The 26,231-nt window shown below is 48.4% G+C and overlaps 2 protein-coding genes across 2 annotated transcripts in view; one reads left to right on the forward strand and one right to left on the reverse strand.

Moving 5' to 3' along the window:
* The window catches only part of MYO1H (myosin IH), a 107,700-nt gene extending 87,371 nt beyond the window's left edge, over positions 1-20,329 (reverse strand). The window contains exon 1 of the mRNA XM_035134371.2: positions 13,359-20,329. Within this exon, the coding sequence (XP_034990262.2) occupies positions 13,359-13,784 (426 nt within the window). The 5' untranslated portion in view covers positions 13,785-20,329. The remainder of the gene's footprint in view (positions 1-13,358) is intronic.
* Positions 7,513-24,594, forward strand: FOXN4 (forkhead box N4). The gene is made up of 9 exons (XM_035134381.1): positions 7,513-7,598; positions 19,643-19,806; positions 20,039-20,160; positions 20,253-20,375; positions 21,265-21,395; positions 22,349-22,445; positions 22,920-23,127; positions 23,590-23,973; positions 24,338-24,594. The coding sequence occupies exons 1-9, from the start codon at positions 7,513-7,515 to the stop codon at positions 24,592-24,594; spliced, it is 1,572 nt and encodes a 523-aa protein (XP_034990272.1).
* Positions 24,595-26,231: the final 1,637 nt, after the last annotated feature.

A 26,231-nucleotide genomic window follows, 5' to 3' on the forward strand; every position in this document is an offset into this window, starting at 1 on the left:
TGCAGAGGCAGCAGGGCTTCTGAATGCCCCTTGCTGGGCATTGCAGGAGGGGGGGGCAGGGCTCTTGTGCTTGGGTCCTGCTTGCAGGTTTCCTAAACACATCTGGTTGGAGAATGTGAGAACATGGATGCTGGACTGGATGGCCCATTGGCCTGATCCAGCAACTCTGCTTATGCTCTTAGCCACAGATTGTATCCTATTAGAAAGGTGTATATTGGAGCAATCTAAATTAGGCTGGCTATTACATGGGAAGAACGTGAGACATGCCCAAAGCTGTTTTGAGGGTTCTAATGGGGCGGAGCCATGGCAGGGGTGGGCACGCCCCCTCCCAGGGAGCAGCACAATGGCACCATCACCTATCCTCCTCTAGACCTCTTTTGGTGGAAGAACTTTGCAGCAATCCTGACATCATTGGGAGCAATTTTTGTAAGCTTTTCCACATCAATGAGTGCCCTGCCCACATCACTACAAGAGCGCATAGGTAGCCGGGGATGTGTGTCTGCCTTTTTGCACCATTTCCTGTGTTTTGTGTGTGTGTCCCAGGATAAGTGAATATTGGATACAGCAGCTGTTCTGATGATGCAGTTACAACATTCCTCCCCTCCACACACCCCCACTGCACCAGCCTAAATTATGGGTATAGGCTTGCTCTGTGTGTTGCTTTTTTCCTCTATAGTTGACAACTAGGACAGCTACTCTCAAGTTATATATATATAGTTTAAAAATGCACACAAAACTCAGCAGGTAGCTTGTGAATTTTTCTCTGGTCTACATATTAATTAGTATCAATAAGAAAAATTATGTAGGGAAAGAGGAAGGGGAAATGTCTGAAAGATACCAGAAATCCCCTTTTGTCCTTGTGTTCCCCATTAGTACACCCCATAACACCAGCTGGGAGGAGAGCACATCGTGATCGATTCAGCTGGTCACCCGTGTGCTACAGGAGACGCAAAAACCCACAAGCAGTTGGCTCATTCTCTTGCGATATTGTCACCCAGGAAACAAATCTACGATGACATAGTTACATGGCCTCATAGGTCACTGGGCAAATCTCTGCAAACCCAACTGTTGACAGTTCTTCACGGGGTTCCCCACAGGAAACAGAAGGTTAATTGACCGTTCCCCAAAACCATGAAGTGCTTTTGAAAATGTTAGTTTTAAATCATGGGACACAGTCCCCTGGAATACAAAAAGGAGCAAGTGTGAGAGGGGCTTGTTTCTACTCATTACTGAAATGGTGGATTTGGGGACTGGGAAGGTGAAAAAACGGTTTAATTGGATTTCCGAGTCATGTCAAAATTGAGCAGAAGCCTAAGAAGCAGTGGCAGGATTTGGGACCTAGACGTCTGAGGCAAGAGGGTGGATCCATCAGGCTAAAGTGCCCCTGGATAAAAATAACAGCCCTGCCTTGATCGTTCCAATTGTCTCACCCTGGTCCATATAGAATCTGGAAAGGACAAATGGGGATGAAACATTGAAGACGCAGCTCACATTGCAAAGGGACTGGCTTTTCACACCAACTTCATGTCCTGACAATACCCCAAAGTAGATGCCAGCAGCACATCTGCTATCTCAACAAAATGAATGGGGAGAAACCACAACGCAGGCCTGTCCCTATAGGTCTGTCTGTAAGAGGAAGCACAGAAGACCTCAAACAACTTGAGATCTTGTGCTGGAAGAAACAGCACCAACAGCTGGGGCAACAGGGCAGCCTTCCCCAGGATGGGGCTTTCGAGATGTTTTGATCTAACCCCCATGACATGCCATGCCATGGAGAAAGTTGAGAAATAATTTTTTCTCTCCCTCTTTCATAACTGTAAGGGGAAGAGAGTATAGAGAACCTCCCCCTCTCATCAGAAGCAGCTCCTCCCCAAGCAGCGATGGCAGCGAGGACGCTGAGGAGACCAGTCAGGAAGTGGGGAGAGAGGGCCAGGGCTCTGGCAGCACGGGAGAGCCCTGCTACACAGGAGGGAGGAAGAGAGAGGGGGGAAAGGGGGGCGAAGGAAAACATGGAGCGTAGACCCTTTCCTCCGGTTCCGGAATTACGCAGGAGAAGGAGGGGAAGGAGGTTTGCTGTCCCAAGACTCTTATGTTGGAGGAAGTCACGGGGCGGTTCAGTGCCGGATTCTGCATCGGAATGAGCAGACATGCTTTTACACACCTGTCTCAGTGTAAATAGACTGCACTAATAAAAACTGCTTTAAAAACCGGCATGCGGAACGTCGTTACTCTAGAGTAGTCGCAAGAACCCCTGACAATAACACTAGCAAGTCATGGACATTCAATGAAGCTCAATGTCAGAAGATTCACAAGTGATAAAGAAAGCACTTATTCACGCAGCAGATTGGTTGAACTACGGAACTCACTGCCACAGGAGGCAGGGATGCCCATCAACCTTTAAAAGAGGATTGGACAAATTCATGGAGAAGGCTATCAATGGCTGCTAGCCATGATTGTTTTGCTCTGCCTCTACAGCTGGAGACAGTTGGTATCCATCTGTCTCAGGAGACACTGGAGGAGTGTGCCTTCAGGGATGAAGTCCAAAGGTTGGTGAGTTACAGCACCTGCTGTGGCTGTAGAGACTGATAGGGTAGAGACATGTTTTCAAGAGTTTGGATTTGATATCCCGCTTTATCACTACCCGAAGGAGTCTCAAAGCGGCTAACATTCTCCTTTCCCTTCCTCTCCCACAACAAACACTCTGCGAGGGGAGTGGGCCTGAGAAACTGCAGCTGTGGCTGAGGAAGGCATCCAGTTGTGCTGCTACAGATGCACCAGGGCGTTTCTTCTTTTCTTTCTGCACTTTTCCCAGCAGTCATTCCTCCTCTGAGCACTGTTGTGGATGCATGACCTGACTGTCTCCAGGCACTGCAGTCATCTGCGAGGGATTCCTACATGGCAAATTTAAGGTTAATGGAGGCAACAATGCTTCTGAAGACTACTTTCTGGAAACTGCAGGAGGGGAGAGGCCTCTTGTGCTCAAATTTTGCTTGTGGGCTTCCCACAGGCATCTGGTTGGTCACTGTGAGAAGAGAAGGCTGGACTAGAGGGGCCACTGGGGCGGATCCTGCAGGCTCTTCTCATGTTCTGGACTTGGCACTAACTTTGTCATTCTTTTCTCACCAGGCAGATATTTTCCTATTTCTGGGGCAGCACCCAGGTATTGATGTTTATACATATTCTGGCTATGTTTTTAACATCATAAACTTTTCTTGCACTACCCAAAGGCCATGGCATCATCCAGAAACGTCAACAGTCACTACATATACAATAAAACCACAGACAAATCTACTAAAATTCTCTATTACATAGGTAAAGAGGTTGTGAGGTTGTGGAGCGGGTTGTGAAGCAGACTGGTCTCGGGGCAGACTGGTCCCTGGCGGCAATGTGATCCCGGGGCGGCTGCGGGATGTGGGAGAGGTCTGGTCTCGGGGCGGCCTGTTCCCTGTCGACGGTGGGATCTCTGGGGTGGGGGAGGTCTGTGGAGCGGTCTGCTCCGTGGACAGTGGCGATCTCCGGGGCGCAAGGGCGTACCCACCATGCGGCAAGTTAGGGCAGCTGCCCTACTCTAGAAGCAGGGCTGGTGGGCAGAGGCGGAGCACAGCCCGGCGGAGCGCGAGTTCGCCATTCCCGCCGCACCGCGCCGCACCCTCCCTCCAGCTCCCCGGCGCGCCCTCAGGCAAGGCCAAGCGCGGCGGGGAACCAGAGAGCGCGGCGCGGCGGGCGGGAACGCTCCGCTGGGCTGGGCTCCGCCTCCGCCTACCAGCCCTGCTGCTAGGGAGGGGCACAGCCCGGCGGAGCGCGAGTTCGCCGTTCCCGCCCGCCGCGCTGCGCCCTCCCTCCAGCTCCCCGTCGCGCCCTCAGGCAAGGCCAAGCGCGGCGGGGAACCAGAGAGCGCGGCACGGCGGGCGGGAACGCTCCGCTGGGCTGGGCTCCGCCTCCGCCTACCAGCCCTGCTGCTAGGGAGGGGCACAGCCCGGCGGAGCGCGAGTTCACCGTTCCCGCCCACTTTGTGGCCCCTCCCCTTCCGTGCCTTGGCCCCTCCCCTTGCCCCCCCTAGTTTTGATCCTGGGTACGCCCATGCCGGGGCGGGTGTGGGATGGGGATTGGCATGGTCCCTGGATGGTGGTGGTCTCCTGGGGTGGTGAGGGTTGGGGAGCGGTCTGGTCTCGGGGTGGCTTGTTCCCTGGCAGCGACGCGATCTCCGGGGCGGGTGAGGGTTGTGAAGCGGTCTGCTCCCTCAGTGTGAGTGTGGTCTCTGGGGTAGGGTGGGTCGATGAGGAATGGGTGGGATTGTGGCAGTATTTTTGTTGTATGTGAGTTTGACGTCCACTGGAGGGTGCAATTTTTTTTACGGAAATTCAGGTTTTTTACCTGCCCTAGGTGTGTTCTGTCCGATGTAAGTGCATGGAAACACTCCCGCAGCCGCATGTGAGGTTGTGGCCAAATTTGAGGCCGATCAGGTAAGCTGTTTCGGAGAACATTGTTCTTTAACAAACATGGACCTTCTAAATTTTAAATATATAAGATGTACAAATTAAATCTCCAAGTCCCCTTGCATTTGGCCACTAGTTTATCTCATTCTTTCACCCTAATGTTCCCAGCTGTACAGAGAGCTACTTTATAAGCTACAAAATCACTGGCATCACTCTGCAGCCATTTCACCTTCTCTGCCCTGGTTGTTCTCAACATACTTGTGCATTTTGCTTATCGTTGATATTGTAAGGACTGCCTTATATTTTAACCAGTCAGGCACTAGGACCCACCCTTACCTCTCCTCATCTTGGTTTTCGGGAAGACCTTTTTGTCCGTTACATCCCTGCATATAATCAGTGGTTGGTCCTATTGTACAACTCAGATACACCATCTGGATGCTCTCCAGCGACTAGACTTTTGCTAAATGCCTTTTCCTGGTGGGATTAATGGGCAATTTCACACTAAATGATTTTAACTACAATTTGTTACACTGATAAAAAGTATTACAAGCGGATTTCACCCATGGGGGGTGGGGAGGTCTGGCCTTGTAAAATAGAGCGCCTGTCGCTCTAGTTTATGTCTATTTCAGTTTAAATATCAATCTACAAAATTAAGGGGTCAAAATTAAGGGAGAGAAAAATAATAGTGATCTCATTGTGGGAGTTTACTATAGATACCCAAGCCAAACTGAGGACACAGATGAAGCCTTCCTGGAACAGATGACCAGGCATTCAAAAGGAAGTGAGATAGTAGTAATGGGGGATTTCAACTATCCTGATATTTGTTGGATGTCAAACTCGGCCAAGAGCATAAGGTCAAACAGATTCCTCACTGGTCTTGCAGACAACTTCATTGTCCAGAAAGTAGGAGAAGCAACAAGAGGATCAGCCATTTTAGATCTGGTCCTAACCAATAGTGATGACCTGGTTAGTGGGGTAGAAGTGGCAGGATCATTAGGTGGGAGTGATCATGCTCTTCTGGAGTTTATTATTCAGCGGAAAGGAGCAACCAAGCATACTAAGACTCAAATTCTAGAATTTAAGAAAGCTCCTATGCAATCAACACTATGGCTAGGAGCCATCGATAGAGCTCTCCTCCTCCATGAATATGTCCAATCTTCTTTCAAAACCATCCAAGTTGGTGGTCATCCCTGCATGGGTGTAGGGGGGGGGCAGGAGGGCAACTCCCCCCCAATCAAGGAAATCAATCAATCAATCAATCAATCAATAAACAGTTTAACTAACTGAGGTTCTGCCCCTCCTAATAGAAATCCTGGCTATGCCCAAGCAGCCCTGCCTCCTGTGGCAGCAGGGAGTTCCACAGTTTAACTCTGCTCTGCGGGAAGAAACCTTCCCCAACCTGCAGCTTCACGGGATGCCCGCGCGCTCTCGTGTCCGGAGTGGGGGAGAACACGGGCCCTTCCCCCCCCCCCCGCTTTCTCCAGGCCGGGCATCATTTCACCCCCTTCTTTCCCCTTTCCGCTCCTGCCTCCTCCTGGAGTTCAGTCGGGGGGGGGGCAGGGCGGCGGCGGCGGCTCCTCGCGGGCCGTTTCCCGCTGGTGGAAGCGCGGGCGCCGCGGCGCCAAAGGGGAGGCCGGCCCGCCCACCCGCCCAGGGCGGCGCTGCGCTGCTCCTCGCGGCGCCGGTGCCCTTGTCCCGCCGCGCGCTCCTGCGGGGGGGGGGGTGCGGGCCAGGCAGCCTCTGTTGCAGAGCCGCATTTCGGGGGCGACTGGAAGCTCCTCGCGGCCAGAGACTCCGCGCGTTGCCTTCGGGCTCCCTGGCTCCCTGGCGGGCAAGCGCGACTCGGGGGCTGGCCGGGGGCGGCTTTCGCGCTGCCACGACCCCCTCGTCCCGCCACGGCGAAGCTGCGCAATTGGCGAACTTTTTGCGGGCGCCAAGGCTGCTCCCTCCGCACCCCGCCACCGCCTGCGCAGTTGGCCCGCCCGCCGGTTGCGAGCAGGAGCTGTGAGCCGCAGCGGAGGCCCCGGGGCGGGCGACAGGAGGGCGCAGCTGCGCCGCCTGCGTGGAGCTGCCCCGTCGCTGACCCTCCCGCTTGCAAGACCCCCCCCCCCGCCCGCCGGCCGGTCCGCCTCTTTTGCGCATGCTCCAGGCTGGACAGCTCCCCGAGAGGGAAATTTAAAAACGGTTTGGCGAGGAAAGGAGGAGAGCGCAGCTCGCGGGGCGAAAGGAGCAGCCGGGCACCCGGGGCAGCAGCAGCCGCCGCGATCGTCGTGCAGGTACCTGCCTCCCCCCCCCTCGCCCAGGGCAGGGCGCCTCCTCTGCAGGAGGTGGGGGGTGCAAAAGCCGCAGGGCCCCCCAAAGAGATCCTGCAGGTGGGGAGCCAGGGACCCGGGAGGGGGCAAAAGGGGGTCTTGGACCAGCTTCGCCTTCCTCCCCGTGAAAACAAAGTGGTATTGGGATAAAACGTGCTGGAGTGATCTCTTGCCCAAACTTGTCAGTTGCTATGGCTTCTTTTATTTTCACCCACTTCTGCTATCAGCGGGTTTATTTATTTGCTTGTTTTCTTTTGAGCAATTATTTCACTTCAGTGGGTTGTACTTTTGAAAATAAGGCTAAGCCCACCTTGAGTCCAGTGGGCTGCATTTCTGAGTAGATGTGCAAGGTCAGGCTGCTCTCTCTCTCTATAGGTATGATGAGTAGGCCTACACTCACAGCCAAAATGCTTGGAAAGTCTAGAAGAACATGGTCCTGTCTAAAACTTACTGAATTTGGACTTCCACATAAGGCTGCAAAATGTTGTTTATCCCAAATTTATCCACTTGATAATGGTGGGATTTCCCCCTCATTATATACTAGTGTTTGCTCATTAAGCATCAACAATAAAAAATTAAAGGTTTTTTATATATATATTTTAAAAAATCCAAGGAAAAAAATCTTCTGAAGCAAAATGTGTAAGATTTTGGTGTCATCATATATAGCATTTTAAACAATTAGGAGGCTAGTTCTTTATTTGTTGAAATACTGGGTAGTTCTGTCATACCTATGTGGCCCCTCTCCCCTTCTTTCCATGTAGGAAATGATAGAAAGTGATATCACCTCAATCATGTCTGGCCTCATTCGAAATTCAGGGCAAAGCCACCACCCTTCTCCACAAGAATATAGGTGAGCATTTTCTTTCTTTCTTTCTTAATGTCCTCTGAAACATTCTTCTGAGTGTCATTTGCCCCCGTGCACACAAATCAATTTCACATTGGCCCTTGTTGCATTTAGACCTTTGCTTTTCAATTAGCTCTCCAGCCTGGCAATTTCCTGCATCTTAGGATGTGCTCAGTAACTAATGGTTAATAATTATTTATCTCTTCCCTTTTGTTCCTGGGCCCTTCCCTTGGGAACCTGGGCAGAGCATTTTAGTAGGTGCTACTGGGGATTTGTGTCCCCCTCAAATGGTTTCTGGACGTGTGTAAATGCCAAACACGCCTTGGTGTGCAAACACGGTTCAGCCCTTCCACTGAAATGAATGGCGGGTTCTGTGTGTATCAGAGATTTGGTGTCTTTGACACGTAGCAAAATCACAGACACATTCTGGCCTCCGTCTGTTTTACCGAAGACTCAAGTGTTCATACAAATGACACGAGAAAACTTGGTATACTTATTTGTATAACATTATTCTAGTTTATAAAACCCAATTGTGTGTGTGTGTGTGTGTGTGTGTGTATTTGTATTTCTTTAGTTTAAACCCCATACTTTATCCAGCATGTGCCATGGCAGTTTGGAAGCTAATGCCAGCCATCCATACGCTTTGAATGTTGAGCGTCTAAGAATCGTCTTGCTGAATGAGACCATAGTCTAGGGGAAAGGAATTTTCCCCCTCCCTCCCTCAGCCCAGATGTGCCCTGAGCGGGGGGGGGGGGCTCCATCTGGCCCTGCTCCAACAGCACTCAGGCTTGAAATCAGCCTTGCATCCACACGAGTAGACCCAGGGTGGCCAGTTGGGCAGACGCCTTTGGGCTCTTGCCTTCAGGGAATGAAGGCTATGGCCTCCTCCAGTCATCTGCACCTACCATCTTAGATCTTTCCTCTGAAAGATCCCACTTAGCTATCATGCCCTTCTCTGGAAACTTATTGACTTCCCTTTGCAGCCATATCAGTTAGTGGCCAATCACCACATTGTAACTTCCCGCCACTACACCAAATTCCCTAAGTTAAATTACATGTGGTGTTTGTAATTTTTGTCTGCTGTAAATCTGCAGCTAAAAAGCTTGAATGGGTGACCCAAAGTTCTAGTATCACAAAAGAGGCGGAAAAGGTTCCCTCTCTCTCCACATAGTTCTGAATTTTAGAAACTTCTTAATGTGCCCTGCTTTCCTGTCACCTTCTGTAGTTATTTACAGGAAAACAAAGGACTGCAGCTTTCTAAAATGTTATTGCATCCTACCATGTGATAGGAGGCAGAATAACTCTCTCTCTCTTACACACACACCACCAACAACAACAACAGCCACGCCCCCCCTGGTAATCCCAAAGCATTGTTGCCTTGCTGTATTTTGGGTTAAACTGGGTTACATTTTATACCGTGGTATGAAGCTCCTACCAATTAATCTACCATCGGGTAACCTACTCAAATGCACTTTTTAAAACTCCCCAACTTTTTTTGCATTTGGAATGGGTGACTGGGAAGCCCCCTTCCCTCTCTGCTGGAGGCTCTTTTACCCTTAAGCTTTGGGCAGGTACTACTTTTAGACACCCTTTCCCACGGCAAACATTCCTGTTCTAGCCTTTCATTGCTCCACAAGCAACATTCTCTGAAGCTCCATGGGGAAAAGGTTTGTGGAACCCTTTATGCTGCTTTTTCGTCTGGTGGACTCTTGACATATCCTGGCATTTGTAAAGGATGGATTTCATTGCTAAATAAAAGTTGTAGGTAACCTATATATGCCTTGCTGGTAGATTTTGCAAATAACTTTATTGTTTTTGAGTGGGTGAGATCATTTTGAATTCAAGGCAGAAGGAAAATAAATATCATTTTTGTTTGTAGATATAAGCTTTCCACAAATTGAAGTGGAACTTATTTCTAAGTGATCATGCTGAACATAATACCTTAAAAAAAACAGGCATGTGTGCTATTATTGAAACTTTTTCCCCTGTACAAACTGAGTTCCCAAAGTTTGTAAAACATAATGCTGTAATTTATTATTGTGTATTCTAAACTAAATTGCCCAACCCCATTTAAAAGCGGTAAAAGTGTATTTAAAAAACCCTAGATTGTACCCCAAAGTGCATGGTAGCATTTGTTCTACTTCATGAGAAAGCACATTGGATTATGTAAAAGAAAATCTTTCAGACTGACTGATTTTAAGAAGAGAATGGACCTGTCAGATTCTATCAGGTCTGTTTACTCTCTTGCTGTCACTGCAGCCCGCGACTGGAACCTGCAGCCCCGAGTTCTCCATGGGGGGGGGGCATGAAGACTCCACAAAATGGGAAGGAAATGGCCCCCAATTAGTGAGCGGGAGGCTGGGATTGTGCTGAGAACACACTGCTCTCTCCCTTGAAATGTTTCCATTGGGCTGCGGAACTTGGAAGAGACCCGGTTTCCAATATAGTATTTTAAAGGAGGGGGTGGGGAGGAGAATGAAAAGGAGTGAAGGAAGAGAGGAGCAGTTTTGAAAGACCGATCTGAGAGGCCTTCAAATGCTTTGACCATCAAACCTTTGTGCTGAAACTGCTCACTGTTGCCTGGTTTGATAGATGCTGTGATGCTTAAATGTTAAGAACTAGCCTTTGTCCCAAGTGCTACAATGCACGCACCTGATAAGGGAGAGCGCTGCACAGACACAAGCATGGCCAGGCCCACAATGACATCTCATCTCATCTCATCTTATAGTTAATTGTGTTTATATCCCACCTTGCCCCCTAAGGACCTCAAGATGGTCACATGGTTCTCCCCCTCCTCACTTAATCCCCACAGCAACCCTGCGAGGTAGGTTGGGCTCAGAGCCCGGTGGGCTTCATAGCTGAGTGGGGCTCTAGCCCTGGTCTCCCGAGTGCTAGTCTGACACTCTAACCACTAGATGTGCAGCCCCCAGATGGCACCCAGGACCACACTTGTGCGCTTCTGTGTCTCAGTAAATATGACTCCACAGGCCCCTTTAGTCCTGCCTGTGCTTTTCTGGTCTGTGTCCAAGCACTTTTAAAGCTTTGTGGTTTTTTTGCCCCACTGCTTTCCCTAGGTAAACCCAATCTTTATCACTGAATCGGAGCAAACTTCAGTTTCGGTTTTCTGCAGAATTGTTTTCAGCAGTAAAGAGCAGGCTTTTGCGGGGAAAGCACCAGGGCAAAAAGAAAGAAGTGCTTGGACACGAAATCATGGACCTGTGCCTAGAAATGCAGAGCAAAGGGGAGTGTGGAGGACCCCCAGTCCCGAGTACGCCCACTTCCCCAAGTCACTGCTCTGGCCGGCTTTGCTGGGATCGGGGATGACTTTGCTCTGTGGCTCTATCAGGTGTGATTGGACCAGGGCAGGGAAGCAGCTGAACTCTACATACGAAAGTCCCTGGCACGGTGTAACGTAATACAGGTGGTGAATCATCCTTCACATACAAATTTTCAGGTGTAAATAGGGCAGAGGAGGCCAATTTTGATTTACCGGTAGAGAAAGAAAAACAACACCCTGCTCTATTTCAAATCTGAGGAAATAGGACTTTACATTTTTCTCAACAACCTCCTATGATTATTATTAAAAAAAAGATTAGGAGAAAATTATGTTGAGCATGCATGAAGCCCTGTGAGAGGAAGGAATAAAGCCCGCTGCTTCTGGTTTCTACTCCAGCTGTGGAGTGCCAGGGGACCTGCTCTCCGTGAAGAAATATGTCGTTGCAAAGGGTGATTAGCACCCCATGGTTTGTGTACTTGCCCGGGAGGAGACATCTATAGCCCCCCTCCTCAGGGGGAAGGAACCTGTTTTGGCTCCCCATGCATTGTTAAGACTGCATCTCCCAGCATCCCTGGCCACTGGCTGGGCCGACTGCAGGGGCTGATGGGTGTTGTAGTCCAGCAGTATGGGGGGGCAGGGGGTCCTCAACACCCACACCCGCCATGCAGCTGCTTCCTTTGTCTTCTGGAGTCACTGGTGGATTAAGATGAAAACAGGCACAGGAATGGGAGTTATGGGGGTGGCAGTGTGGGAGAGAAATTAGCTGAGCATTGCTCCATGGGGCATTTTTACTCTGCCTTTTGAAAGAACAAATCAAACACAATGAGGAAAAATAAAAAAAATTCCTTCAGTAGCACCTTAAAGACCAACTAAGTTTTTATTTTGGTATGAGCTTTCGTGTGCATGCACACTTCTTCAGATACAGTGAAATGGACATTTCACTGTATCTGAAGAAGTGTGCATGCACACGAAAGCTCATACCAAAATAAAAACTTAGTTGGTCTTTAAGGTGCTACTGAAGGAATTTTTTTTATTTTACTTCGACCCAGACCAACACGGCTACCTACCTGTAACAATGAGGAAAGTATGGGTTCAATTGGTAGTCTTTTATGCCAGGGCTGAGGAAAGCACCCACCTGAAACCCTGCAGAGCTCATCATGGAATCAGAGAATGGTAGAGCTGGGAGGGACCTCCGAGGGTCCTCTAGTCCAACCCTCTGCAATGCATACAGGACAGACAGCCTCCCAACCTCTGCTTAAAACCCTCCAGGGAAGGATGCCAGTCTGTGGCTGTGCATGCCCACACTAGGCAGTTCATGTGCCCAGGTTGACAAAACCAAGCTCAATGGACCACTGGCCTGAGCTGGTATTAGGCAGAGTCAGTGCTCAGAGTTGCCCCCGGGGGGGGGGGGGAGCTCACAGAACCAATTGCCTGGAGGGAGTGCTTGGCGACTGCGCTCTTGCGGGTAATCAGTTGAGGGGAGGGTGGTTGGCAGACGGAGCCACCTTGCTTGTTTTTCACAGTGTGCAGAACCGAAGCCTGTTTCAGATGGAAAACCCACCTAAATCCAAAACATCCAATGGCTAGAAATACAGGCTTTATTCCTGTGCATTGTTTTCCCTTCAGCCCCTTTTACATAACAGAGATTTACACAACCATCTTGCAGGTTCTGCATTGTAGGGAGTTTGACTAGATGGCCCTTGGGGTCCCTTCCAACTCTACAGTTCTGGGATTCTGTACTGTCTAGTCAGGGGTAGCTGGCTGTAGCCTTGGTTGGTGGTTCATAACATTCAGTTCAAGAAGTTTAAAAGGTTTTTGAGTGCATGTTCTCAAAGCTATATTTCCCTCTAACTCTGTGCCAACCCCTGTCTCCATTACAGAGTAGGGACACAGGAAAGAGGGGGGGTCTACCCTGTAGGCTAGTTGTGCAAGGATATTGCCCTTTTGTACAGAAAAGGGGCAGGCACCTTCCCCTTCCAGACAAGGCGGATTTCTGAGAAAGTGTTTATTAGGGAGAAGAACAAACAGGGACCCATTAGATCTGCCACAGAAAGCAGCTTGTTCTTCAGGGAAGATGAGCTGGGGAAGGAGATGGTGCTCCCATCCAGCCATGTGCTGCAGGGGGCGGGCCATGCGCTCGCTGACAGGAGGCGTGTGCAGTGGGTCTTGACCCTCCCCGCCCACCTGACCCCATTTATTTGTTGGGGGGAGCTGAGGGTTGCCAGGGGCCCTGGAGTGCCAGATGGCATGGGTTTGTGTGTCGGCTGTCATTCAGCCAGATTAATGGGAAGTTTGTAAAAAGGGGGAGAAAACAATTAAACAAGAATACCAAAAACAAAAGGCAGCCACGTGTGCCCTCCCCACCCCCCAGCCTGGCCAACAGTCGCTGGAGCACAATGCCTCCTCGCCTTACAATGCCCAGGGCCAACTGTTGCAAACGACAGGGACCTTCCCCAGTTTTAAACCATTTGATGCTTCTGTTTACTCACGGCCTGTCCAATGGCAGAGGAGGAAGGGGGGGGACCACCTGATGCTCTTTTCCAGGGCCAGAACTCCACCAGCCCTGCCATGGCAAGGCGGGTTATTCCATCTTGCAGGCAAGGAGTAATACTGAGGAAGAAGAGAGCACTGGGAGGAGGAGGAGGAGGGGAAGCCGGCAGGGGCGTCACCTTTGCTTCTTGCAGAATGACAATCAGCCTTGCCCTTAAAAAGAGAAAGAAAAAGAAAAAGTTTTGCTTTGAGGTTGGCAGAGGAAAAGGGCAAAACACTTTTGAGAAACGTGAGCACAAAGCTCTGTGAATTAACTTGGCTGCAACAGTTGCAGTATTAAACTCTTGAAAATTCCAAAGGGAGCAAGTACCAAATACCAGATTTATTTTAGGGCGTGAGCTCAGTGCCTTCAGCCAATGATGCATATGTCTACCAGAAAAGGCATCTATAATCTTATTTTAGATAACAGAAAAAAAAAATTCATGCTCAATCTGCAAAAAGTTTCCTCTTAAGCCAAGTGTGGCAAATACCGCTGGAACACTGTGATTCTAGGTTTCAGTACTTTTGTGCACACAGGTGAAATGGGATTTTTACTTTCATTAATGTACTTGGGAGTGAAATAATATTGAACACTGTATGGCCAGGGTCCCCAATGTGGTGCCCATGGGCACCATGAGCCCTCAGACACCCCCTTCATGCCCACCCAGACCCTTTGCTCCTCCCAGTATTTTCTTTTTACTTTTTTTTAAAAAATGGAGGATTTTTTTTTATTTGGTGTTGGGAGAGGTTGCCTGTTTTTTGTTTTCTTTGTTATTGTTGTTGTTTAGTCGTATAGTTGTGTCCAACTCTTCGTGACCCCATGGACCAGAGCACGCCAGGCACTCCTGTCTTGCACTGCCTCCTGCAGTTTGGCCAGACTCATGTTCATAGCTTAGAAAACACTGTCCAAACATCTCGTCCTCTGTCGTCCCCTTCTCCTAGTGCCCTCAATCTTTCCCAACATCAGGGTCTTTTCCAGGGAGTCTTCTCTTCTCATGAGGTGGCCAAAGTATTGGAGCCTCAGCTTCAGGATCTGTCCTTCCAGTGAGCACTCAAGGCTGATTTCTTTAAGAATGGATCGGTTTGATCTTCTTGCAGTCCAGGGACTCTCAAGAGTCTCCTCCAGAACAATAATTCAAAAGCATCAATTCTTCGGTGATCAGCCTTCTTTATGGTCCAGCTCTCACTTCCATACATCATTACTGGGAAAACCATAGCTTTAACTATATGTCTCTGCTTTTTAAGATGCTGTCTAGGTTTGTCATTGCTTTTCTCCCAAGAAGCAGGCATCTTTTAATTGCGTGACCCCAGGGACAGGATCACACTTCAAAATGACCTCAACAGATTAGAGAACTGGGCCAAAGCAAACAAGATGAATTTGAACAGGGAGAAATGTAAAGTACTACACTAGGGCAAATAAATAAATAAATGAAAGCCACAAATACAGGATGGGTGACACCTGGCTTGAGAGCAGTACATGTGAAAAGTAGGAGTCTTGGTAGACCACAAACATGAGTCAACAGTGTGACGCAGCAGCTAAAAAGGCCAATGCAATTCTGGGCTGCAACAATAGGAGTATAGCATCTAGATCAAGGGAAGTAATAGTACCACTGTATTCTGCTCTGGTCTGACCTCACCTGGAACCAAAATTTTCAAAGGCTTGGAAACGATGTCTTATGAGGAACGGCTTAGGGAGCTGGGCATGTTTAGGCTGGAGAAGAAAAGGTTAAGGGGTGATATGATAGCCATGTGCAATTATATTAAAGGCTGCCATATAGAGGAGGGAGAAAGGTTGTTTTCTGCTGCTCCAGAGAAGCGGACACAGAGCAATGGATTTAAACTACAAAAAAGAAGATTCCACCTAAACATTAGGAAGAACTTCCTGACAGCAAGAGCTGTTCGACAGTGGAATTTGCTGCCAAGGAGTGTAGTGGAGACTCCTTTTTTGGAGGTCTTTAAGCAGAGGATTGACAGCCATCTGTCAGGAATGCTTTGATGGTGTTTCCTGCTTGGCAGGGGGTTGGACTGGATGGCCCTTGTGGTCTCTTCCAACTCTATGATTCTGTGATTCTATGATTCTGTGATTCTATGATTCTCGAAAGGTGGTAGACTCTTTTTAAACAGTGGTTGGGGGCGGGGGCATCTGCCGGGGTGCTTTAGCTGTTACTCCTGCAGTGCAGGGGGTTGGACTGGAGGACCCTTGGGATCCGATCCCTTCCAACTCTCTGATTCTTTGGTTCTATGGAAACCAGAAAAATGAGCACTAACAGAATTTTTATTGTTTAAGGAAACCTCCCTTGGAAAATGTAATATCAGTTCTGCTCACATGACATGACTTGTCATCCAATAATTTTCTACTGTTGGCCTTATGATTTTTATTTTTAAAAAAACTCACAATAATTCTGCAGGATCATGGAACCCAAGAAAGTAAAATCTCTCACTGCCTCCATTTCTTCCCCTTGTACCTGCCAGGAGGTGATGGGACCAGTGGCCATGATCTTGGTTTTTTTGATGTTGAGCTTCAGACCATATTTTGCGTTTTCCTCTTTCACCCTCATTAAAAGGTTCTTTAATTCCTCCTCACTTTCTGCCATCAAGGTTGTGTCATCAGCATATCTGAGGTTGTTGATATTGCTTCCGGCAATCTTAATTCCAGTTTGGGATTCATCCAGTCCAGCCTTTTGCATGATGAATTCTCTCTCTCTCTCTCTCTCTCTACACTTTTTATTCATTTTTCAGGAAATACACAAACACAAACAATACACAAATAACTAAAATACAATAAAAAACAAACAAGCAATAAAATCAGAAAACAAATAAAAAACAATAAACAGAAGTAAAAAAAATTCCTTAACCCTTACTATCTTATTTATTTTCCATCCTGAGGGGACTTCCCTTGGTCCCACCTTCTGAGCTTCCTTTTCTGTCAACCTCTTTAGCAGGTTCATCTTATAAATGCATATCCCTAAGGTAATTTTACATTTCTCCCATCTTCTCCTCATCTTGGTCGTGGAGTCTCCCAGTCATCTCGGCGAGTTCCATATATTCCATCGTCTTCATCTGCCAATTGTTGATGTCTCTTGTGTCTTCCATAATTTAGCTATTGACAATCTAGCTGCTGTTGTGGCATACAAAAAGAACGTTCTATCTTTAACATTAATTTCTTCTCCAACAATTCCAAGCAAAAAGGCCTCTGGTTTTTTTATGAAATGTGTATTTCAACACCTTTTTCAGCTCATTATAGATCTTTTCCCAGAAGTCTTTTAGCTTGGGGCAAGTCCACCACATGTGGTAAAAGGTACCTACTTTCTCCTTACATTTCCAACATTTATGATCTGACATGTAATGCATTTTTGCAAGTTTAACAGGTGTTAAATACCACGTATACATAATTTCCATCATATATTCTTTCAATACATTGCATGCAGTAAATTTCATACCTATTTACCACAATCTTTCCCAGTCGTTAAACATAATATTGTGCCCTACATCTCTTGCCCAATCATCACCGATTTCACTTGTTCATATTTAGTATGCTATTCCAACAATAAATGATAAATTATACATCTTAAAAAAATTATCTTTGTATTCAACAATTCCATTGCCAAGATGAATTCTGCATATAAGTTAAATAAGCAGGGAGACAATATACAGCCTTGTCGTACTCCTTTCCCAATTTTGAACCAATCAGTTGTTCCGTATCCAGTTCTAACTGTAGCTTCTTGTCCCACATAGAGATTTCTCAGGAGACAGATGAGGTGATCAGGCACTCCCATTTCTTTAAGAACTTGCCACAGTTTGCTGTGGTCAACACAGTCAAATGCTTTTGCATAGTCAATGAAGCAAAAGTAGATGTTTTTCTGGAACTTACTAGCTTTCTCCATAATCCAGCACATGTTTGCAATTTGGTCTCTAGTTCCTCTGCCCCTTCGAAATCCAGCTTGCACTTCTGGGAGTTCTCGGTCCACATACTGCTTAAGCCTGCCTTGTAGAATTTTAAGCATAACCTTGCTAGCATATGAAATGAGCGCAATTGTGTGGTAGTTGGAGCATTCTTTGGCACTGCCCTTCTTTGGAATTGGGATGTAGACTGATCTCCTCCAATCCTCTGGCCACTATTGAGTTTTCCAAACTTGCTGGCATATTGAGTGTAGCACCTTAACAGCATCATCTTTTAAAATTTTAAATCATTCAGCTGGAATATCATCATTTCCACTGGCCTTGATTTCTTCAGTTTAAGCTGGAATTTTGCTATAAGATGCTGATGATCTGAGCCACAGTCTGCTCCAGGTCTTGTTTTTGCTGACTGTATAAAGCTTCTCCATCTTTGGCTGCAGAGAATATACAGTAATCAATTTGATTTCAATGCTGCCCATTTGGTGATATCCATGTGTAGAGTCGTCTCTTGTGTTGATGGAAAAGAGTGTTTGTGATGACCGGCTTGTTCTCTTGACAGAACTCTATTAGCCTTTGCCCTGCTTCGTTTTGAACTCCAAGGCCAAACTTGCCAGTTGTTCCTTTTATCTCTTGATTCCCTACTTTAGCATTCCAATCCCCTGTAATGAGAAGAACATCCTTCTTTGGTGTCATTTCTAGAAGGTGCTGTAAGTCTTCATAGAATTGGTCAATTTCAGTTTCTTCAGCACCGGTAGTTGGTGCATAAACTTGGATTACTGTGATGTTAAAGGGTCTGCCTTGGATTCGTATCGAGATCATTCTGTCATTTTTGAGATTGCATCCCAGTACAGCTTTCGCCACTCTTTTGTTGACTATGAGGGCCACTCCATTTCTTCTACGGGATTCTTGCCCACAGTAGTAGATATGATAGTCATCCAAACTGAATTCGCCCATTCCCTTCCATTTTAGTTCACTGATGCCCAGGATGTCAATATTTATTCTTGCCATCTCATTTTTGACCACATCCAGCTTACCTCCATCCATGGTTCTTACATTCCAGGTTCCTATGCAATATTTTTCTTTGCAGCATCGGACTTTCCTTTCGCTTCCAGACATATCCGCAACTGAGCGACCTTTCAGCTTTGGCCCAGCTGCTTCATCAGCTCTGAATCTACTTGTACTTGTCCTCCGCTCTTCCTCAGTAGCATGTTGGACGCCTTCCAACCTGAGGGACTCATCTTCCAGCGTCATAACTTTTATATGCCTATTGTCTTTGTCCATGGAGTTTTCTTGGCAGGGATACTGGAGTGGCTTGCCAGTTCCTTCTCCAGGTGGATCACGTTTAGTCAAAACTCTCCACCAGGGGTTCCCATACTTACCGCGCTTTGGGCCAGGGGGCGGAGGCGCGCGCCCATACGCATGCACACACGCTATTTTTGTTGCACTTCTGGGTCGCAGGAGGACCGGAAATAGCTTGTGCGCATGCACACGGTCCTCCTCCAACCCGAAAGTGCACCGAAAATTACGCTTGCGCATGCGTGAAAGCTATTTCCGGTCCTCTTTCGATCCGGAAGTGGGCAGCCATGCTGGTAAGAGTGGGCGGTGGCAGCAGGTGGCGGGGCCGGATAAATGAGGCCTTTGGGGTGTATCCAGCCCCTGGGCCATAGTCTGGGGACCCCTGCTCTCCACTATGACCTGTCCATCTTGGGTGGCCCTGCACGGCATAGCTCATAGCTTCTCTGAGTTATTCAAGCTCCTTTGCCAGGAGAAGGCAGTGATCCATGAAGGAGTTACCTTTCTTTGTTACCTGTGTTTTAATTATGATCCCCCACCCCAGATGGTGATGTTTTTGCCTGTTGTCTGTGGGGAGTGGGGGTTCTGACCATCGCCAGCCTCTCATCTGAGAATTATTTTATTTTATTTTTTTAAGTACAAACCACTTAAACCTCAAAGCGGTTTGCAATAAAGATAAAACAATGAAGCAATCAGTAATAAGAATTAGCAATAATAATTAAATTCCTTCAGTAGCACCTTAAAGACCAACTAAGTTTTTATTTTGGTATGAGCTTTCGTGTGCATGCACACTTCATCAGATACCAATAATTAAACACAACAATAATTAAACACTTTCAGAAAGTTAGAAATAGCATAAGTACAGGTTAAAGCTTTCTAAACTTTATTTTTTATTTAATAAAATTAGGGTGCTTTGTGGTGCCCACGGCAGTTTCTCGGATTCCCAGACGTGGCTTTGGGCCCATGCTGTGTGAATCAGGGCCGTGTTGTAGACTATTGGGAAGAAGCCCATCCTAAGTCTCTCACCTGAGCGTCTTATTTCCCCGCTCTGTAGACTCTTGGCTTCTGACCCTTCACAACTGGGTGAAGACGACCTCCCCGGTGACTTACAGTCCCTGTCCTGGCTGACTTCCGTGGACGTCCCTCGGCTGCAACAAATGGCCAGCGAAAGGATGGATTATGGACTCAGCTCCCAGAACGCTGAGCTGCAGCAGACAGGTAGGTCTTTCGCGGGGATGTTGAGTTGCTCCATCAACACCACTGTTATGGGAGCCCTTTCAGGGGGTGGGGACCCCCCTGCAGATTTATTCATTTGTTTTGCCTCTGTGCATGCCTCGGGTGCTGAGCCTACATGTGCTGGCACTTCTCTCGCGTGTGCGAGTGGCGTGGTTTCATCTGCACACACACAGGAAGACTCACAACGCCCCGTGTCTCTCCCGTTGCTGAGCAGGGTCTATGCCAGGGAATCTGCATGCCACCGCAGGGACTCCTGGAGCAATTATCCACATCCAGGCCAGCTTGCCTCAAGGCTTTCTGGGAGGACTGAACGCCGTTTCGTCTCACGGTGCCAATGTAAGCACTTCCTTTCCCTTCCCATTCCTGGCCAAGGAGGCATTTCTGACCTGGTGCAACTGATGTTCCTCTTCTCTTTCCTTTGGCAGGAGATAAGCCAGTATGTGGTTGGGGGGCAGCTGTCTCCCAGTCTGCAAGCGCAGGCGGCCCCCCTCTTCCCTCCTCTGCCCCGCCATGTCCAGCAGGTGTTCACCATCGCTCAGCACGCACAACAGGTACCATCTCCTGCTCCCGAGGGTGGGCGTATGTTGAGGCACAGAGCTTTAAGGGGACGTAAAACAACTTTAACAAAGAAGCGCAGCCAAGTCGAGGGCAAGTGACCCAAGTTGATCTGCTGTGGGTTTATTTGAAAGCATGGCAGGGTGCCACAGTGGGTGGGTGGGTGGTGGACGAAGAAGCAGCGTGTGTTTGGATTCAGAGCAAGAGGCTCAGATTGCAATCCAGAGATTTAAGCCCAATTTAATGCAGAGGTGGGGGCTCATCCACACTTTCACTTGAACCGTATTTTGATCATATTGTGTCCCAATTAATTCCCCTGGGTCTGGGGGCATTTCTCGTCGTTTGGCTGCTGTGCCTTGCGGAAATTCAGTCTTAGCCACTGAACTGAAGCTCAGTCAATCTCTCTCTGGATTTCCAGCACATCTGATAAATTCAGATTCAGTGGGTAAGATTGGATTTTCATAAGGTACAGCAGCAGAACAATGAGAAAAGCTCTCAGTCTCAGGAGAGGAATTTGTACACAATATGGTCAAAATATGGGTCAAACGAAAGTGGGGTTCAGTCCTTGATTTTGGAGCAAGAGGCCCAGGTTTAAATCCAGAGATTTAATCTAAAGATTTGGCTTTGAAGAAAGAGGTCTAGATTTAAATCCAAATATAAGTCCAGAGACTTAATCCAGACTTTTGGCTATCATGTCACCTCTCAGTCCAGGCTAACATGTATGTAATGTTATAAGTTCTATCTGTGTCTTGGTATCCTCCTCTCCCCACCCCTTATGATGAAGGAAAAGGTCTTTAAAGTCTCTCTTTAATTGCAGAGAGAGCTGAAACTTTCCCCCCTTTCTCCCCCCTCCGCTCTCCTGTTCCCCTCCCCACCCCACCCCAGTACCCTCCCACAACCATCTACAGCACCTCTTATGGGACGCAGCCTCAATACTCGCAGCCCCCCCGCCTGGCTCCTCACAGCACCCAGGAACAGCAGGCAAAGCCTTACCCCAAGCCTATCTACTCCTACAGGTGAGAAGGGACACACTTTGCCCAGGCACACCTGGGAGACAGGGCCAGGGACCTGCCCGTTGCACCTGCCCTTCTTATCCCCAGAGAAGTCTCTGCCCCAAACTCAGCAACTGCAGCTGAAGCGAGTTGCTCTTCCAAAGGGCTTCCAGGTGGGGGGCTTAATTTGGGAATCAACACACTTAAACCTCATGTGTCTTTAATTTGCACAGTCCCAACTGGTCAGCCTTTAACTGTGCAAGGTTGAAACTGCACTAGTCAAATTAATGTAAGGTGCAACCGTACTGTAATTAGTGGCAGAGTTTCTTTTTCCTCTTTCTCTTACTGGATTCCCCCCCACTAAGGATCAATCCAGCTAAAGAGAAACAAACCAACAAACAAGGTCCACCTGCTGATGCCAGTCGGGTTGTGTGGGTGTTGCAAAACTCCAGCATCCGCAAACAGCGCCAATCCCACAGTAAACATCCTCTGTCAGTCTCACTTCTCCATCATAAAAGAGAAAAGAACTTTACGCTGTGGAAAAAATGCAAAACAGTCCTTAACTGGACCTAATTCCTGTAAATGCAGAAGGGATGACTCCTGGGAGGGGGCTTACTGTGCTCTGGAGTTACTGAAACGGGGAGAGATTACTTGGAGGAACGGTCTGCAAAAGCGGGGGTGGGGTGGGGTGGGGTGGGGTGGGGAGTGTTCTGCACCACCAGAACAAGAGTGCTGGGCTAAGAGCTGGGAGACCAAGGTTCAAGTTTCCCCCCTGAGCCATGAAGCTCACTGGGGCCAGTCGCTGTCTCTCAGTGTAAGCCTACCTCGCAGGTTAAAATGTGAGGTTAAAATGAGGAGGAGAACCATGGACTCCCACCTTTTTGCTCCTTGGATTAGAAGGTGGGATATAAATGGAAGCAGCAGCAAGAACAGGAAGGCGGGGAGGAAACGACTCTGACTTCTCCTCTTCCTTGCAGCTGCTTGATTGCCATGGCCCTGAAAAACAGCAAGACGGGCAGCCTCCCCGTCAGTGAGATCTACAGCTTCATGAAGGAGCACTTCCCCTATTTCAAGGTGAGGGAGACAGGGCTTGCCTTGCAGCGCAGAGCAGAGCCATCCTGGCTGAGAGTCATTGAATTTGTCCAATGCTCTTGTAAAGCATCACTGCCTCCTGTGGGAGGGAGTTCCACAGTCTAACTGTGCTGCATGATAAAGTCCTTTATTTTATCTGTCTTCAGTCTCCCAACATTTAACTTCATAGGGTGTCCATGAATTCTAGTCTTATGAGAGAGGGAGAAAACTTTTTCTCTGTCAGCTTTTTCAACACCACACACAATTTTATAAACTTCTGTCATTCTTACTTGCCTTTTCTCTAAAGTAAAAGGCAACCTTTGTTCATGTAGGACCCGTTTGTGTCCCATAGCAGTGATGTTGCCTGATGGAAGTGCCCACTGGTGCTTTGCCTTTGAAGGTCACAATCCCACCCCTGGACACAGGGCTTTTTTCTTCTTAAATGACCTGAGGAAGTGCCCTTGCTCCCTTTTGCAGACAGCGCCCGACGGATGGAAGAACTCGGTCCGCCACAACCTGTCCCTCAACAAATGCTTTGAGAAGGTGGAGAATAAGATGAGCGGCACGTCCCGCAAAGGCTGCCTGTGGGCCCTCAACCCCGCCAAAATAGACAAGATGGAAGAGGAGATGCAGAAGTGGAAGAGGAAAGACCTGACAGCCATTCTCCGGAGCATGGCCAACCCAGGTGAGCAGCAGGCCAGCACCTGGCTGAGGAGGTTCCTGGGGGGCCCTGCCTGCCAATAGTTCTCTGGCAGGGAGAAACGGCAAAATCACTGGATGTGGCTGCCGTACCCCTGCAGGGGCAGGAGATGCACAGAGGGTGATGCCCACGGGCATGGCAGGCTGCTCCCTCCACACAGACGGCAGCTCATTTAGCTGGTCTCTTAATTTTTTTTAAGCTTATGTCCACTTTTCCTCCCAGGCACTTGAGACCATGCACAGGGCTCCCAATTTTATGCTATGTTGATATCTATTTATATGCCGCCTTTCAGCCAAAGATGAAAAGTAGATGTCTTAGCGCTTTAAGGGTATTGCGTGAATGTGGCCATAGTGCTATGAAAGGATATAATTTCTATATTTTCTTGAGCTTTGGGCCCCTTCTGAGGGACTTTACTCCCCACTCATCGATGGCAATCTCCCCTTGCAGAGGAGCTGGACAAGCTCATCACAGACCGGCCCGAGAGCTGCAGGCGGGTGAGCAAGCAGCTGGAGGAGGACGTTTCCGCGCGGAGCCATATGGCGGCAGCCGCAGGGCGTATTTCACAGTTGCAGCCCCAGCCGGTCATGACACTCTCCCTGCAGTCCCTCCCGCTGCACAGCCAGATCCAGACGCAAGCATGCATGGCTCCAGATTCACCTGCTCCTGCACAGACCCCTCCCTTGCACCCGCTGCACCCGCTGCACCGTCTTAGCCAGAGTCCCCTTTCTCAGCATCCGATGAGCCGTGCCCCAGATTTCCTCAGCATGATGACCGACATGAACGCAGAGGTGGATGCTCTTGACCCCAGCATCATGGACTTTGCACTACAAGGTATGGGGAAGAGCTGGGGGGTGGATTCTCCCGCTGTGATTCCTGTCTTGCAGAGGGTTGGACTAGGTGACCCTTGGGGTCCCTTCCAACTCTTTAATGCGGGATTTGAACTCAGCTGTGGAGGGTTGATACCGGTCCAAGTGGGGATCTAGGCAGGTCCTCATGAGGTTTGAGGTGGGGATGGCTCATGGGCTTCCTTCGGACTGCTGGCTGGTTTCATCGCGGAGGGAGATGGGCCTCTTCTCACTAGAGCCAATGTGGTTATGGGCAAGCGGTGCATTTCGTGGCCCTCCTCTCTTGCACCTTCTCCAAGCTGAACTGTCACCAATGTTCACTCCTCTGTCATTGTCCCTCTTATGAAAAGGTAACATCTGGGAAGAGATGAAAGACGAGAGCTTCAACTTGGAGAGCCTGGGTGCTTTCAGCAACTCTTCTCTGGCCCTCTCTGACTGCGACCTGGCCCCTGCTGGCCTCACCCCTGCCTCCAGCAACAACACTGACCACCCCTCCTTTTCAGACTTGCAAGTGACAGGCCTCTACACAACATACACAACGCTGGACCCTGTCTCTGCTGCCCAGTACATCAGCGCCCAAGGAAACAAGCCTATCGCCCTTCTCTGAAAGAGCCATTCCCGTCCCTTGAGCCTCTCCCTCCACTTCCAGTTTCTTCTGGGGGTGCTTTGAGCCTGCAAAGTTATCTAAATTGGGAAGGAAAACATGACTTGCTGCTCCTTCAAGCATCCCAAGCAAGCGATTTTGGTGAGATGCATAGACTTGAAGACACTAACTGATGTGAAGGGATCCTGGTGTGCTCCAAGGCAAGCTGCAAAATTTCAGCGAAGGCCCCCCCCCCGGCCAACCCAGTGATGCTTGGGCTGTTCTGAAGCCCATTAGGGTTGCTCTGTCTTTTGTGACAGTCCAAGCCGCAACTGGCTGAGCTTTCTATCACTAGTTGCAACTGGGTGCCCCCCAGATCCACTCTAGGGCCTGCTGGTGTTTCCTCCCCAGACCTTCTTCCGCAGTTCCCAGTGGTTTCACTTCCATTAGTGACCCCCATGTCTCTTGACCAGCCTCTCTTCTCTTCAGGCAAAAGGGGGCAAATCTTCCCTCCCCTCTGTCCATCTCAAGCCACGCCATCCAGCTCCTCTCGCTCCCTGCAGGCTCCTTTTTCTCACTTTGGACCCTTCCTTTGGCTCTCCCGCACCCTCCCCTCCCGCACCCTCCCTCTGCCAGTCTTCAGCCATCCCTTCTGGGAAGCTTTGGCCCCAGATTGCCCCTGTATGATGGTCTCAGTCTAGTCCAGGCCATTGGCAGCAGAGTCTTCAGAGGTGCCAGGAAGGCTCTCCCTCTTGAGGGAAGATGGCAGCCCATGTTCCCTGATAGAGAATGTCTCAGCTCAGCCCTCACCAAAATCTGTGCCCTCCAGCCTCGGCCCCACCTGCACATCTGTGTGAGCCGGGATGGGTGGGACCCGTGGCCAAGAACATCTGGGGAGCATTGGCTGTACTAAATAAGGAACTTTACACTGGATAAAACATTACCTTAGGCTTTAAAACAAAGGAGAAATAATGTAGGATTTATATTCTAGACTTGTGTATAGTATTTCCTAATTATTGTACTAGACAGTATTACTGTTGTAAATTTTATTTATAATTTATTTTTATGAAGACAAAAAGGAATTGTGTATTCAGCATCAATTTTTAAAAAAAATGTTGTAGTGACATGAAAACACACAAACCTTGAATTGTTCAGAAACACAGCAAAATACTGCAAATCTTTTATGTCAGGTTCTTTCCCCCTTTTTACCTGAACTTTAAAAGAAGTACTTTGGATACTTAGAGATAAAATGGCACATGTGCCAGACCAAATCCTGTTTTTTATCTTTAACTGATAGGGCTTTTCTACAGCTGAAAAAGGACTATGACTCTCTCTTTTTGCAATTCATTCCTGTGCATCTTTCCTTTGACATGCATCCCACCCTCTTCAGTGGGGCTTACTGCTCCCAGGGGAGAGTTTCCAGGGCTGCAGCATTACGGTAGTTTACAAGGTAAATAAATAAATAGGTCCACCAACAGGAGGAGAAACTGGAAACTGGTTTTAAAATTTGAAAACTTATAATTCAACGTTTCGTCTGCTGATGCCAGTATAACCTTGATGTAATATTTATATTTTTAATAATGTTTTACTAAACACTGATTGGATAGAATTTTTATAAAGTTTTTTTCAGAACTGGAACAAAACATTTGCTCTGCTTTATA

The sequence above is a fragment of the Zootoca vivipara genome, chromosome 13 (genome assembly GCF_963506605.1).
Source record: "Zootoca vivipara chromosome 13, rZooViv1.1, whole genome shotgun sequence".
Taxonomy (NCBI): domain Eukaryota; kingdom Metazoa; phylum Chordata; class Lepidosauria; order Squamata; family Lacertidae; genus Zootoca; species Zootoca vivipara.

Bases quoted from the DNA above. Each gene is read 5' to 3' on its own strand.
- FOXN4 (XM_035134381.1), top strand. From the start codon at position 7,513: ATGATAGAAAGTGATATCACCTCAATCATGTCTGGCCTCATTCGAAAT. The intron at 20,376-21,264 runs GTACCATCTCCT...ACCCCACCCCAG, and splicing joins TCGCTCAGCACGCACAACAG to TACCCTCCCACAACCATCTA. The intron at 22,446-22,919 runs GTGAGGGAGACA...TCCCTTTTGCAG, and splicing joins AGCACTTCCCCTATTTCAAG to ACAGCGCCCGACGGATGGAA.